The sequence below is a fragment of the Cucumis sativus genome, chromosome 2 (assembly GCF_000004075.3).
Source record: "Cucumis sativus cultivar 9930 chromosome 2, Cucumber_9930_V3, whole genome shotgun sequence".
In the NCBI taxonomy this organism is placed as follows: domain Eukaryota; kingdom Viridiplantae; phylum Streptophyta; class Magnoliopsida; order Cucurbitales; family Cucurbitaceae; genus Cucumis; species Cucumis sativus.
In genome coordinates, this window is record NC_026656.2 from 15,490,490 (window position 1) to 15,506,476 (window position 15,987).

Consider the following 15,987-nt stretch of genomic DNA (forward strand, 5'->3'; position numbering starts at 1 on the left):
TCAATTCCAATCATATGGTTGCTTGATGTATAATTTGAATAAAGCACATTTATTTATTTATAAATAGTAAGATGTCAACTAAGTGGTAATTAATATAAATTAAACAAAAAAATATTAAATTAAATTAAAATTATTAATCAAATTTAGAATGGTAAGTAAATGTGAAAATTGAAAAGGTTGAATCGGGGGCTAATTTTGTAAATTCTTATAGAGAAAAACCCTAGTTCTTATTTCCATCAATATTTCCCCACATTTCTTCCATTTCAGCACAGCCCCTACCTCGACATCCATTCCTCACGATTCTTCAAATTTGCTTTTGAATCTTTTTGTTGTGAGACTGATTCGTTTTTTTCTTGAAGAGAAGGGGTAATCGCAATGGTGGACGTCGAGGAGGAAAACGGAGAAGATAAGTTAAATGGTGTTGCTAGTTCGAGTGGATTTTTCGGCAAATTGGAACACAAGTACAGAGAAATCAAAGAGAATGCAGAAAAGTATCCTTATGTGTGGGGATCATACATTGTCGTCTATGGCGGAATTTTTCTTTGGGCTGGGTATAGATGGAGAAAGCTTCGGAAGACGGAGGACAGAGTACGCATTTTACAAGAGAAGCTTCGAAAACATTATGAAGCACAAGAATCATCTATCAAACAATCAGCAAATTCAGTTGATAAAACTTCAACTCCTTCCAAGCAGTAGCCAGATTTTGAATACGTTCTTCTTCTTCTTCTTCTTCTTCTAAAGATAATGGTTAGATTTTGTATCTCATTTGTTCTGCTGTTAGGTTCTGATTTTGTTTTAATTTAATGGGGATCCCATTTCCGTTGTTGACAAGTACACTGCTCTGTTGTTGTTCAAAATCAATTCTGCAATGCAAATTTAGGAGATAAAAGAATAATGTTTTACAATGGCTGGAATGCTACAAGGAAACCATTCGCTCAAATTTAATACGATTTGAGTGATTAGAGCCTTTGTTTCTCTTCAATTCTTCTGTTTGTCATTTAAGTGTGTTTTGATTGACTTTGGTAGAGTGATTTAGTTGTTGTTTGGCTTTTCTTAGTGTTGTTAGAGAACATAATATCATTTCAGAATTCAGAACCAATGTTGCTCCCATTGGTTAATGATGAAGTTAGTAGACGAATACTTTTTGGATTTTATTATATCTTATGATGAACAACTCTGGGATTGTTTATATGTGGTTCTGACAAATTCTAGGTAAGATTACATTCCATTCCATTTCATACAGTTTTCATTCCCTTAACCAATAAGGCTTTTCATTGTGTTTTGAAGGAGAAATTGAAATTGTGTCTGAACCATTTCCTTTCAAACAATTTTTCTCCTTTTCGTTCAAAAGATGATACTGAGATTGTATTAATTTTTCTATATCTTATACCGAATTTGGAGAAAAGTTGAAAATATATACAATTTGGTATAATGTTCTTATGGGAATATTTGAAAAAAAAAAAAACTATAATGTGTAATCAGGGTCAATCTTGGATGGACCTAGAAGAATTGCGAAGACTCAATCATCTTATTTTTGAAAAAATTTCACTTGAGCTATGTTAGGTGCCTCCGGACAAAGTGGTGGAACGTCAAGGAAGTTGGCGATCAGATGACAAGGGATCCGACGGAACGTCAAGGAAGTTGGTGATCCGATGACAATGGATCCGGCGGAACGTCAAGGAAGTAGGAAGTTGGTGATCCAATGATAATAGATTCGGCAACGGAAGCCATTTCGAATTTGCTTGTATTTATGTTGGTTTTTTATTTTAGTTTGACTATGCGAATTGAGATAGATGATCTAAACTATTTAGAATGAAGAAAGAAGAAAAAAGAATAGAAAGATAGATTCACTGATGATTGCGTTAAAGGAACTTCCTATGATATCTAAGAACAAAATTTGGGTGGCTAAAGATCATGATTCGGAAAAGTAGAAACACTAGTAGTATAGTATATGGGTTTAAATATGCAAGGGAGTAAAATTTCAACTATTACAAGGAGTTTGAGCAAAAAGAAAATTAAAACCATTCACCACCTAGCTATATCCTATGTCCTGTCGTATGTAGAGAAAAACAGGTCTAATGTTTCCAAGTTTATCGACCACCATTGGTGCTCGATCGAGAACCGCTCTTTTCTTACACTTGCATGGACAACATCACTATCATATATACACTCATGAAAGATCAATGTTCTCATTTTAAATGGAGGTATTAAACGACTCCAATTCTCTTCCTCCATGTGGAAAAACCAAATCCTTCTTTAATGGAACTCAAATCTTTAGCCAGCTTTACGATGCCATTGTTATGGCTAATGGCATTTCACTCTCACGAGATACTATTGAGTTGTTGGATGACGAATTGCTGTGTCTTTGATCAGCATTGTTGTTGTCCTCGTTATCTCGTTCTCCCACGTCCTGCTGAGCGGATTCAGCAGACGATGCATTATTGTTATTGTTATTATTGGCATTTGCATTATTGGAACTTACATCCGCCCCAATACCAAGGGAGACTCTAAAACCACATGCACGTGAGAGAACTCTATAGAAGAAAGTTAATAGCCAAAAGAACCAAGGGAGGCAGACCAAGGACAAACCGGTGATAGGTAGCCAGGCGGTGGTTTCGGTTTCAGGGAGGATCATGTACATCAAAAGACAACCGCCACCGCTGAGAATGGAGAAGAAGAGAAAACAAGTGACGATCCATATGAATGCACGTCCAGCTGAGGGATTCACCAAAGACATTAATTTTGGCGTTTTGAAAGAATGTGAGTTTGATCAAGAGATGATGGATGAAAGGTAGAAAACAAGAGTTAGGAACATGATGATGTTCTTCCTGTGATGATGATCATCTTCCATTTTCCTCATTGAGAAACAAACTGGTTCGAGATTTGCATGGAAATTTCTGTCTTTTGTGAAGAAAAAAGAAAAAAAAGTTTGTGGAGAGATCCTCAAAAGTTTGTTTATGGAGAAGAAACACAATATCTAATTTACAACTTTTTTTTGTCAAAGTTTTTTTCCAATGGTGTTACGTGATTTCAGCTCTCTCAAAATTAGTCTGTTTTTTTCCATTTACAGCTTTGAAATTCATTTCTTTTTTTTTCAAGAAAGAAAAACTTTTTTTATTGCATTCTAATTACACACTATATAATCAAAATTTGTAGATCATATGATATTTTTTATAAAAAAATCCAATATATGCATGCTAAAGTAAATATTTGTATATTTTTCATTGAGAAAATTCTTACTAAAAAAATTGGAATTGAAACGTTAAACATGCTTGATAATTAATAAAAAGAACTAAGAATATATTTAATGAATGTTTGAACCATACATGTGTCAGTGTTATACATTATCTTAAGAAACTGAGAGGCAATAGAATTGAGAGAGAGTAATTAATTAAAAGAGTTAACACCGTTATCAAAATGAAAAATATTGATATTATTACGAGATAACATAAATAACAAAATATAAGTCATTTTGATAACTTAATTTAGAGCATCATGTTTTATAGAAAAATCATTTTATTTAAAATCAAAACATTCGTGCTTTTATGAGATATACTTCCACAAAATATATATATATACACACAAATTTGTTTAATTTTCTATATACTAAAAGAAGTGATGGTATTGATGTCAAGTTAGCCTAAAGAACTATCAAACCCTATGAACAAATGATTTTAAAACATTTTTAAATTGTAGTTTAAACTCTTTTATCAAAAGACTTTGGATAAAAATGGTTTTTTTTTTTGTTTTTGTTGCATAAAACATTTTTCAAACCTTAATATATCGCATGATTGTCAAATACTTCAACTTTTTCTAAGATGACTTATTTTCAAGACTAAACGAAAACCAAGTACAACTAGTAATCAATAGTTCGTGCATGATCGGAAAACACAAATAAGAGTGGAAGATGATCCATAAGAAATTGAGAAGGAAATAGTAGTGAAATGGACTAAGTAGAGGTTGGAGTAGCATCAGGCTGCTCCGCTGGGGCTGCATCTTGAAATGCTGCTGTACCATTGTATTCCTCATTCAACCTGTTTAATAGAGAAAATTTGGACTGCCAAAAACAAATATAAAACATTGCTTAGCAATTTTACAATTCCAAATACTAGAGGGAGAGATTGTCAATTTGATTTCGACCATAGACAAATGAGTAATAACAATGATATGGTTCTCATTTCCAATGAATAATATAGTCCATTGAGAACTTTTCAAAAGTATATAATAAGCTTTAGAGATCAAATAGATAGAAAGAAACAAAGTTTAAGGAGGACTTATCTTGTAATTTATCCTAAAAGTAAATACTATATCTAAGCATTTCAGGAGGCTTGGACTTCCCCATAGTAACGACATGCCAAACTCTTCCCTCATCCCAAACCCTCTAACCTAATTCCAATAATAGCAATGCAGTACTTCTTAGCTCCTATTGCTCTCATTCTCTTCTAAATAAGGTCTGGAAAATGTAATTAGGCGGAAGATAACCAATGAAGGTGGGCCTATGGACTGTGATCGTTAAAAATATTGAACCAATTACAAACGGAGTGACACGAGCTGTAATAGAACTTGTTATATTATAAACGAAGCATTTCAGAGCAATGACTAAAAGCTCTAATAAGTTAGGAACCAGTAATACCATGTCAATATTGAATCTATTGATGGCGCCATGAATTTGAGGAGCCAAGAACAAGTCCGCCTGCAGATGATAAGAAATGGTTAATCTTAATATGTATAAAAGAAGTTCAATATAAATTACTCTTTCTACTTCTGTAAACATAAGAAATGTACTGTATTTTCTTGGAAAAAGGAACATGTATTGTTATGAAAGAACTTCAAAAGTAGGATGAGGCATACTGAAGAATCCCTAAGAACTTACATAAAAGCACTCCATTTGGCACTAATGTGTAAAGGAGAATAAATTTGGAGACTGTACTAATGTTAACCCTACTGAAAAGATACAACTTTTAACACAGAGCATTCTAAAAATTATCATATTTCCTTCTAACCAAACTTTAAAAAGAAAAACCTTAAAAACACAGTTCCAAGGATTTACTCCTTTCCTATGAGGGAGTCTCTCTGATTGTTCTTGAAAAAGCATCATTGAACTCCAAAAAGTATTTAAATAGACTGCCGGCAAATAATCACAAAATCAACAATTGGAGAATAAGTGTTTCAGATTCATTCTCTCTTTTTTTATTTTTAAACATATTTCCCTCCAGAAAATGTACAAGGTGGGAGAAATTTGGATGTGACAATTTCCACAATCTATCACTCAGGTTCACCCCTTCTGAACAAACATAACAAGAAATATACTGTATTATTGCCATACTGTCCCTGAATTCTAAAATAGGTTCAGATCCACTGATAGAGTTTCATTAAGGACTACAACAGAAAAATATTGGCCACCTTTAAACCAAGGCCAAACTGCAACTTGATATTCAGATGAGACAATCACTTAGATTTTCTAATCAGAGCTATCATCTGTATCATAATACTCATAGCACAAACTCAAACTAACCATATAGATTTCATCTCCAGTAGCATATTTCCCAGCATGAGGTTTTAGCAGCTTTTCAAGTGCTGAAGCACAAAAATGCAAAAATGCAAAAAAAAAAAAAAACTATTAATAATAAAATAACTTTCAGCAATATATAAATTAAGAGTTGAGAGACCATGAGCTTTTAGGAGATTTTCAAGTGTTGAAACCGAGTGAAACACACATTAATGGCATAAAAAAATAACTCTTTCAGCAACTATATAATCAAGAGTTGAGAAAACTGAGCTTTTAGCAGCCTTTTTATTTTTCCTCTAACAAGTTGAGGGAGGGTAATTGAAGCTAATTGATCACAACTAACCCTACTCGACATCAGTTATGTAGATTAAAACTGGACATGAGAGTGGATAGAATCGTTATCTATATTGTCCTATATCCATTCCATGTGCTAAATTTGTTTTCTGTAGGAATTTGAAGAGAACTAGTACAGCAAACTTGTCTTAAATTCGGCCTAAGTTCGGTTTTTTATCACACACCAAGTCCTTTTGTGGTCTGATTATTTAAAAAGGGATGATTTCTAAATATGATCACTAAGTACTTGTCAAGTGTGTGGACAGAATCATCAGAGCTACTAATAAGGAATCGTTTATTTTCCAATATTCACATCTTTACTTGTCCAGGAAGTCTCTTAGATTTCATCACAACAGAGATTTTTTTAAGTTTCATCACAACCCAATCTTACCTGTAAAACCTTTTTCAATATTATGTTGAACCCAACGAAGTTTTTCTGCTGGACCAGATTTTTCCTCAATGTACTTCTGTAAAGTGAAAAAATAAATCATTAAAAAATAGCAGAGGGAGAAAACAAAACAAGTGAATGAAAAGCATTATAAATATAACGTTTACACCTGGGAGGGAATAAACGGCACCAAATCAACCAAATACCAAAAGAATGCACGTTGAACACTCACCAGAACAGCTATATTTTGAAGAGGCTGTATGCTAGAAGAAACAATGTTTGCAGCCTGAAGAAAAACTTGGAGAAGTTATTTAATGTCGGGTACGTTTACATACAACAACAGCTAAAAAGTTTCTCAAAATTTCAATAACAATCCACATCAGTAATACTGTGCTTAAGAAAGAATCATCAGGCTCCCTCCAATGCGGTCTCATGGATTTTATACAATCGCAATTTTCTAAGACAGATATTAGTCCCAGCCCCCATACGAAGTAGTCCCACATTACTTTGGCGCATTTCTTGCCATTTGCAGGTACTAAACGCACATTAATCCCATGCATTATTAACAAACGCAATATACCTGGTAGTTGATAGCTCTTTTACCAAGATCACAAGGCAACAGAGGATTCTGAGGGTACTTCTCCTCCAAATACTGTAAGTTCAGAACAAGTTCAAAAAATCAATTAAAAGTAAAGAACTGAAAACCGCAAGCTAATTATATAGATGAATTGAAAACAAAAGGCACGAACCATGATTATAGCAAAAGAGTCAGCAATAACAACATCACCATCCACAAGAGTGGGTACATAACCAATAGGATTAAGCTTCTCATACTCTAAGCAACAGGAAAACAAAGTAAACATAGAAATCAGCTTCAATTTCAAAGCAGAAGAAGGCTTATTCTAGAAGAATAAATGTGATCCTGAGAAAGAAATTGAGGAAATGTAAAAAAAAAAAATCAAAATTACCGGGTGAGAATTGCTCTCCCTTGAGTAGATTAACAGCCTTGTACTCGTAATTTAGACCTGAAAAAGGAACAGATAATAATAATAATAATAATAATAAAAAAGTATTAAGTAGAAAAAGCAAAATGAAAGAAGGAGGGTGAGGTAAGAATGGAGGGGTTAGGCAGGAAAAGGAAGAAAAGAGGAAATACGTTTGAGGTTTAGGGCAATTCGAACACGGTGAGAACAAGAGCTCCTCCAGTAAGAGTAAAGCTTCAAGGAAGAAGCTGCAACCGGCGAGGTCTAGAGTTGAAGAAGCACAAAAAATGAAGTGAGAAAGAAAAAGCAAAAGTGGAAGAAGAAAGAAGAAAGTAAGAAGGATGAACCATGGTGATCCGATGAGCGGAGAATCCAGAGAATCAGAAATGAGGTGATGATTCAGAATGAGAACGATCGTATTAATTTGAACGGATTCAATTCCAATTCCAAGGCCATGTAATATATAATATAGTAATGATGATGGCATAGAGTAAGGAATAGAGTGGATCGGATCCAAATGGAATCGAATCCGAAAATGAATAGATTTGTACAACTTATGTCTAGGAGTGACCACTGAGCATAGCACCAAAACCCGAGTTCAACTGACCAAACCGGTTGAACCCAGCAAAAATTGACCGATTCTTCTTTCAATTCGGTTAAAACCCGGTTTCCTTTTTGAAAGAAAAAGCCGAACCCGAGGATCACCATCCAAATTCCAAGGGTTGCCTGAAGTTGTTGGACCAATGCATTCTCAGAAGTATTCTCACCTATGCATGTCTTCTGCTAACCCTTTCTCCTTTATGTTTGGTTGCATGCACACAATGCCTCTGCCTCTTTCGGAGCTTTACCAACCAATTTTCAATTTTCAATTTTAATTCCCAACACCTAAAATTATAATTATTCATATGAACGCTTTCCACATAATCCACATAAAAATTGAATCTTTTTCTTGGAACGTGGATTATTCAACAATCGAAGTTGAGTTACGTTTTAAAAAGGAATATATCAATAAACTTCTATGAAATAGTTTCATGGAATTGAGTCAATTGTCTTCACCCTGGGATATCATTGAGAAATAGGAATTCATGTTATCAAAGGATTTGATATCGATGTATGTTAAAAGACCAAAAAGTTCTTTGTTTAAATATACCCACTCTTCATTTGTACTAAAACAATAGTTAATATAAGATAAGAGGTGAAATATACTTAGGTTGGTAAGTTAGATATTTTGCAAATGTGTTGACTAGGTCTCTATGGTTTGTGTAGCCTCTATTTATCAAAGTTTGGGATGCAACATTTTTAATATACAAAGTGCATCACAAATGGAGTAAAATAATACATTTGTCAAACAAAGAACTAACTAAACACCTGACAATATCGAAGGTTGTTTGGAGAGGATCTCTCGACACATTGTTAACAATTTTTCGATAATTATAGATATTGGGAGATCATCTTTTTTTTTTTTTTTTTTTGTATGTAATCATACGACAATATGATGGTAATAAAAAAACTACTTAATAATCTATAAAAGATGGAAGATAATGAGATGGTTATCTGAAACTACTTATTAATTATATATAAACAAAAATGTAAGATCATTTGATAGCAATTGATGTTATTTACAATTAAATAACAATTGATATTAAAGTAAATAACAATGAGATGGTAAATCGGTATCATTAATAATCAATATAAATAGCAGTAAGACAGTAATTAAATAATGATCAATATCATTGTTAACTAGTGTTAACCAAGTGAGAATTCGATAACAATGAGACGATATACTCAAATGCAGTCCATATTTTTAAATATAAAAGCATTTTGGTCGTTTGACAAATTCAATTGGACTGAACTTCTCAACTTATAACTCTCGTAAATTTTAAAGTGTTGGGTCTTTTCTTTGCCTAGGTGTTTCAATTACTTAGGATGAGGAGGTTTCTTCCCTAAAAGAAATAGAAAATTTGTGTAGAGTTTTAATATAAATTGGTCCTCACTTTAATATTTTCTTTATATATATTTCATTTTTATTTTTAAATTATAGGTTAAATTTTATAAAAATGCACCACAAACCCTATAGAATTAAAGAAAACATTTTTGTCTTTTATGGAAGAAAAGATGTGTTTGACTTAAATTTAGTTAAAAGCTTAAAAACAAACGTTGTGGGACGTGAAGTGAGTTATTATAATATGTGTTATTATAGTATGTGGGTTATAATAATTTATGAGTTATTATAATCTGTGTTTGGGATGCAGATTATTATAGTTTGAGTCATTGTAATCTATGTTTGAGAAAAGTAAGAAATATTGAAACGAGGGAGTGAGGAATAGTGACATATATGAGAAATGAGGGGTGAGGAATAGTGAAAGGGAGGAGTGAGGAATAAGTGAAACGAGGAATAGAAGAATAAGAAAAAAAAAATAGAATAGTCATAATCCTTGAGACAAACATAGAATAGCCCATCCCACCAATGTGAGGGTTAAATGACCAGTTACTATAAAAAAAAGGTTCAACACAAAAAAAAAATTTAAACATTTTACAAAATATTTATACTTAATAAAATTTGTACCATTGGAGGAAGAGTAAATAATTTGTCTTAACTTTTTTTTTTTTTGAAAAAATCCCAAGTAATTTTTGAAAAATATAAAACGAAAATAGAAAAAATGGAATGATTTGCAATTGGGCCTTTTTTGAGCCCGTAATAATTGGCCTTTTCCCAATCCGTTAATAGTGGGCCTTTTTCTAAGCCCGTATTAGTGGGCCTTTTCCCAAGAAGTAATGGTGGGCCTTTTCCTAAGCCCGTAATAGTGGGCCTTGAGGATATCCTCTTGAGAAACCCTAGTTTATAATTCACCTTCGTTTTCCCAAAAATAAACCCTAATCTAGCACTCGAAGTTCTCCAGCAAAACACAGCCATGGGGAGAAGTATTGCTCTCTATTCTGTCTACAAATTGCAATTGAAATGTAGCATTTTTTTTTCTTTCTTTTATCTTTTCTCATTGTTTTTGCATTTGGTTTTGCAGGACCTGCTAGATGTTACCGCCAAATCAAGAACAAGCCTTATCCCAAATCGCGATTTTGTCGCGGTGTTCCTGATCCCAAGATTAGGATTTATGATGTTGGAATGAAGAAGAAGGGTGTTGATGAATTCCCCTTCTGTGTTCATCTTGTGAGTTGGGAGAAAGAGAATGTTTCAAGTGAAGCTTTGGAAGCAGCTCGTATTGCCTGTAACAAGTACATGGCAAAATTTGCTGGGAAAGATGCGTTTCATTTGAGGGTTAGAGTTCATCCCTTCCATGTTCTTCGAATTAACAAGATGCTTTCATGTGCCGGAGCTGATAGGCTCCAAACTGGGATGAGAGGTGCTTTTGGTAAGCCACAAGGAACTTGTGCAAGAGTCGCCATTGGTCAGGTTCTTCTTTCCGTTCGATGCAAGGACAGCAACAGCCAGCATGCTCAGGAGGCTCTCCGTCGTGCTAAGTTTAAGTTCCCTGGTCGTCAAAAGATCATTGTTAGCAGGAAGTGGTATGCCTCTTCATTCTCATTTCATCTGATTTATATTTAGTTTCAATTCATCTCCTTGGAGTGTATATTTGATTGAATCATAAATGTTCAAACTTTTCTCTTCAGGGGATTCACTAAATTTAGCCGAGCTGATTACCTCAAGTTCAAGTCAGAGAACAAGATTATGCCAGATGGTGTTAATGCTAAGGTATTTGATGCCTGATAATTGCAATTGCATTCCTGTTCTATTCTATTATAGGAGAATTACTTCTTTCATCAATTTGTTGCATTTAGCTGAAGATTGATTTACAAACTAAAGAAACGTGGAGGGGTTACTCCCTGAAAATGTTTTGAATGGGGCTTCCTTGTTAGACCTTAGGGCCATATTTTTAATTGTGATCTCTTGTTTTTCTGGGTTGTCCGTCACTTTTAAGGCACAATCACTGCTGCTATCAATATGTTTATACATTTTCTATAGTTTGTTGTGAGTTGCATTCTTGTTAATTTATTTTGAGTTAAACTCATGGTTTGAAAATTTCGACTGTGCAGCTTCTTGGATGCCATGGGCCTCTTGCAAACCGTCAGCCTGGAAGAGCTTTTCTATCTCAAACTGTCTAAGCTAAGCTAGTTAATTTTTGGATTTTGAAACTATGTGAGAATTAATGTCGACATCATCATCATTTTCTCTGTTTGAACATTGTGAAATGAGCTAGTCTCTTTTTTGTTTTGATTTACTACATTTTGATATTGGAACGAAAGCTTTGTTTCTTTCTTTTGAGTTCTATTTAATACTTAGTCGCTGTAGAGTTTGATTTTTTTCAAAACCTTGAATAATGATATGAATGTGAGAATCCCCCAACTTCTACAATGGCATCTTCAAGCAAATCTCCATAGTTTAAAGGATAGGTTTCTCTTTTTCTAAAAATTAGCAAATGGTTTTTAAAAGAGGGAAACCGTAAAAAAGTTTAATGAATTTTGTGCAATTTTGTTTTTATTTTTGAAAAAAATCTATATAAAAATCATTTTTTTTTTTAAATTTATGACATGGAAAGCTTAGGAAACATGTCAAACAATTAATTTTTCAAAACACATTTGAATCAAAAACCTTTAGTTAAAAAATAACCATTGAAAAGGATTCGCAAACAATTTGAGATGTCAATTAAGGTACTAGTCATGTTTACTTGTTTCACAAGTTGATGCAATCAGAATAAAACCAATCAAAGGGAACATATAGCACCACAAAAAAAATCTCTCCTTCAGCAGAAAATGAATTCATTCTGAAGGAGGAGCAGCATCGTTGGATGATAGCGGTCCTTTATAGAGCAAGTCTATCGGTACATACAAGAAGTATTTGGGCTGAGCACATGTTAACGAAAGATCTGTCTTCTATGCTTCAAATGTTAAGCAACTAATTATTTACTTCTCATTTTAATGGATGAACAAATATGTTCATATGCCCATTTATGTTCATATGATCAAACCATTTAAGCAAGTTGAATAAATGGAAGGATAATTTTAATTGATGACAGATATATGCAAGTTTTATGTTATAATTAGATTGAATGTACTTCCCTAATAAAAAAAAAAATCAAATCTAGTAAATAATAACTAATAGTTTCCGTTCAAATTTGAATTATGAGGAGAAAGACTTCACACTTCTTTCAATATGTAACAAAAGAATGAAACAACAAAATGATTTTATTATGTAACCAAGATGATACAAACTTATACACTACGGTGTTATAATAATGTGACAAGAAAAACATCATTTGAAAGAGAAATGACAGTCACGAATGGTAAATACGCTTGATATAATCTGATTGTTTTGTTTGGATGAAACTTTGGATACTTGCCACATCACCATGCATGACGACTTTCCCGTCTTCCATGTAGATAGCTCCATCTGCATACTCGAGTTCTTCTAAGCGATGGGTCACCCATAATGCTGTAACATCTTCAGAATTGTGTAAAGAATTCCTAACTGCTTTGATCACCCCCGTCTGATTTAGAAACACAAAAGGAGAAAGAAATAAGAGGAAAGATGCAATTTGTTTTGAAATAAGAGAATACCAACATATATTTTGTTTGTCTCCTAAATTTTAAATGGTCTATTTTAGTTTTCCATTCTACATGTATTCATTTAGAAACTAAATTGTGCATTAAAAAAGGGATATTTGGGTCCTTATCATTATTTGTTTGCTCAGGTAAGAATTTAAGGATCAAGTAAATGAAGAAAGCTTTGATATTACATATAACTTCAAAACCTTGCAATAATCAGCACAGCATGTCAAAGTCTACCGTTGGGATTAAGGGACAGAAGATTTATAAAATCTGCTTATATGATATCGAATACCTGATCATTCTCGTCAAGAAATGTGGTCAGTTCATCTAATAGAAGCACTTTACATGCTTCAGCCAAAGCACCAGCAATGGCAACTCTTTGCTTCTGACCACCACTCAGCGTTTGGACAGATCTCTGAGGAACAAGAATAAGAGATAAATTAATTCGGCAGTTCTTTATAACTTCCAATTTTGATAAGCTACAAAGATATGGCTTGCCTGAAGGTAGCTAGACATGCCAACTGCACTCAGAGCTTCCAAAACTCTTGATTTAACTTCATCATTGTTCAAATTTAACTTACCGAGGCCAAATGCAACATCAGCTTCCACAGTAGGCATAACTACCTAGCAAACAAAAGATATATTTGTTTGCATCAAATGTTTGTTACAACAACAAGCAAAAAGAAGGATGAAAAATCTTTTTTGTTTGCAAGAATAGCATATGTATTTTATCACTATTCGAATTTTCTAAATCTGACAACTTCGCTCTCTGTTTCTTTACCATCTTCTAAAGATATATTTTAGGTCAAATTTCAAACCTAGTCTTTGAATTCAGTCCTGTTAACAATAAACTATCAGAAGCTTCAAATACATCCCTAAACTTTTGATATTGAGTTCATACCATTAACATTGTTACTAAAATATTAACATAACTTACCAATTAAACTAACGCGTGATCATTTGTAACGACGTGACACAAGAGAATGTGTCAACTATGTAAAATAAGGGTAAAATGGCAGAAAAATCTGGTGGGAAGGACAAGCTATAACACGTGACTATTTTATCCCACTAGTCCACTCTCCCATGCTACTTGCTGCCACATCATGTTAAATGATTACACCATTGTCCAGTCAACACGCCACATCAACACTTAAGTAGCAATGCCAACAGCAAGAATGAATTAAAATTAAATTGAATGGAACTTATATAGTCTTGGAACTAGACACAGCTCACCATCAAAGTTCAGGGCTTGCAGGCTAAATATGTAATTAAGCTAAACTTTATGCGTGAATTAGCTAATATTAAATTTCTTTTGCATTTTGATCCAAAGATGAAATTAATCATGTTAGAGTGAGCTATGAGTCATGTACTTCTTGCATTTATATCTAATAATTATAGAGCTCACACATTACTTTTCCAGTGCCTTTTCTGACAAAGTCCATTCTTCAAATCAGTGCAGTGGCATAAAATTTTGAAAATGATTTCAGAAATAGAATACAGAAATCCTCTAGAGGATAGATGAGCCGCCCATACCTAGTTAGTAGTAACTAACACAATAACGTTCGCAGCTAAAGGCTCTGATGCAAATGCACAATTACTTCAAGTGCAAAAGGCACAGTTAAAACAAGAAATATTTACTCAAAAGGAGGAGCTTTGCCATGTTATTATATACCAACAGTAAATTCTCTTTCAAGGTTCTAAAATCGGCTGCAATGTTATTATATACCAACTGAAGCCTGAAGGTTAAAACGATGAAGGTAACCTGATAGTCCGGATTTTGGAAGACAAAGCACTTTGGCTTCTTGACGTATACTGCACCAGATGTTGTATTCAAAAGACCAGCCAAGACCTACATAAGTGAACACATCAAGTACTTGTAAATACATCATCTAGATGAGCTACAAAAGTACAGTGACACATTAGGGCCCATTTGAAAATCGTGTTAAATTGTGTCCTCTTTTGGGATATGAAGAAATACTAATCATAAATGGCATTGGCAATACCTGAAGAGTAGTTCGAGTACGAGCTTGAAATGTAAGAAAGCTACACTCTAAAGTTGAAGGTTCAAGACCGTAGGTTATAAACATAAAACCTAACATCCTTATTATTTCCCGAAGCTGACATTAGAATAGGCGGAGCCTCCACAGAGATTAGTGTCGTGTCATGGCACACTTGTTTAGTTACTTCACCTTTCGCCATATTAGGCAGAATACAAGTACTTGTTTGACGAAACGCTTTCATATTAGAACAGTTTTCAAATTCGTTTTCGAAACTGTTAAATTCAAAATGGTTAGTGTATTATGCATAGTGAAATCACTACTTTTGTGCTGTTTTTCAAAAATAGTAATCAAACAAGTACGGACTCAATCTAAACAACATACAACTCCTTTGAACAAAACAAAGTAACTAAACCACAGCCATTAGGTCCAAGAAGAGCAAAGGTGAGTGAATTTTGGTAAAACCTTCAAGAGGGTGGATTTTCCACAGCCATTAGGTCCAAGAAGCATCCAAAACTCTCCTGAAGGAATCCGGAGTGAGCAATCCCTAAGAATAGGCACAGATTTTCCCTGCTTTGTCGTGATCGAGAAGTTGAGATTGCGCCCCTCAATGGCTATATTCTCAGTAGTATTTATCCTGCATACACAGACACAAGAATCCAACGAAATAGAAGGATGAGAAAGGAGTTAAGGGAAAGAAAAGGAGGAAGAAGAAGTGAAAAGGGAATAGCATTAAGATTATAATGATGGAACCTGGAGGGGGGATTGGAGAAAAGAGGAGAAAGAAGAGGAGGCGATGGGGCAACAAGATTGAAAGATGAACTCTTCAAAACCATTGCTGCTGCAGAAATGGTGAAAAGAAATTCGATTGTTCAAAATGAAAACACCTTGAAGATTGAGAGTGTTGTTTGGGAGTGATCGTTGAAGCGAGGCGACGTACGAGGGTTGGCAGGCGTGGCGGCGGAAACTGATCGGCGGAGAGGTGACTGGTCGTCGTTAGAGCGCTGGAGAGAGATAGACGGGGAGCTGCCGCTTTTTCTCCTTTTTCTTTTTTCTAATTATACAAAATTTCCTTTATATTTGATACTTTGGTTTCAAAAATGTTCTTTTAACAAATTAAAGTTTCCATTTAAAAAAAAAAAAAACTTTTAGAAAAGGGTTTAAAAAACGCTTTGTCCCTCACTAAACCAATTTATTTTTATTATTTTATGACAA

General features: G+C 33.9%; 5 protein-coding genes across 5 annotated transcripts; 2 read left to right on the top strand and 3 right to left on the bottom strand.

Annotated features, from left to right (window-relative positions):
• Positions 1-242: 242 nt before the first annotated feature.
• Positions 243-1,152, top strand: LOC101213780. The gene has a single exon (XM_004147299.3). It carries the CDS (start codon positions 376-378, stop codon positions 694-696), a length of 321 nt encoding a protein of 106 aa, XP_004147347.1. The 5' UTR covers positions 243-375; the 3' UTR covers positions 697-1,152.
• A 763-nt stretch (positions 1,153-1,915) lies between these two features.
• Positions 1,916-3,159, bottom strand: LOC101217380 (putative uncharacterized protein DDB_G0284715). Its single transcript, XM_011651129.2, has one exon. It carries the CDS (start codon positions 2,735-2,737, stop codon positions 2,285-2,287), a length of 453 nt encoding a protein of 150 aa, XP_011649431.1. The 5' UTR covers positions 2,738-3,159; the 3' UTR covers positions 1,916-2,284.
• A 632-nt stretch (positions 3,160-3,791) lies between these two features.
• Positions 3,792-7,729, bottom strand: LOC101213302 (glutathione S-transferase zeta class). Its single transcript, XM_004147297.3, has 10 exons — positions 7,561-7,729; positions 7,387-7,477; positions 7,199-7,255; positions 6,980-7,065; positions 6,811-6,882; positions 6,463-6,516; positions 6,234-6,309; positions 5,516-5,577; positions 4,634-4,693; positions 3,792-4,057 (listed from the first exon to the last, which is right to left on the bottom strand). The coding sequence occupies exons 1-10, from the start codon at positions 7,561-7,563 to the stop codon at positions 3,950-3,952; spliced, it is 669 nt and encodes a 222-aa protein (XP_004147345.1). The 5' UTR covers positions 7,564-7,729; the 3' UTR covers positions 3,792-3,949.
• A 2,268-nt stretch (positions 7,730-9,997) lies between these two features.
• On the top strand, positions 9,998-11,498 carry LOC101213544 (60S ribosomal protein L10). The gene is made up of 4 exons (XM_004147298.3): positions 9,998-10,135; positions 10,234-10,735; positions 10,841-10,922; positions 11,264-11,498. The coding sequence occupies exons 1-4, from the start codon at positions 10,126-10,128 to the stop codon at positions 11,330-11,332; spliced, it is 663 nt and encodes a 220-aa protein (XP_004147346.1). The 5' UTR covers positions 9,998-10,125; the 3' UTR covers positions 11,333-11,498.
• Positions 11,499-12,383: 885 nt separating this feature from the next.
• LOC101213058 (ABC transporter I family member 10) lies at positions 12,384-15,848 on the bottom strand. Its single transcript, XM_031880541.1, has 7 exons — positions 15,713-15,848; positions 15,526-15,613; positions 15,238-15,409; positions 14,538-14,624; positions 13,274-13,399; positions 13,068-13,190; positions 12,384-12,714 (listed from the first exon to the last, which is right to left on the bottom strand). Exons 2-7 carry the CDS (start codon positions 15,606-15,608, stop codon positions 12,502-12,504), a joined length of 804 nt encoding a protein of 267 aa, XP_031736401.1. The 5' UTR covers positions 15,609-15,613; positions 15,713-15,848; the 3' UTR covers positions 12,384-12,501.
• Between the last annotated feature and the right edge of the window lie 139 nt (positions 15,849-15,987).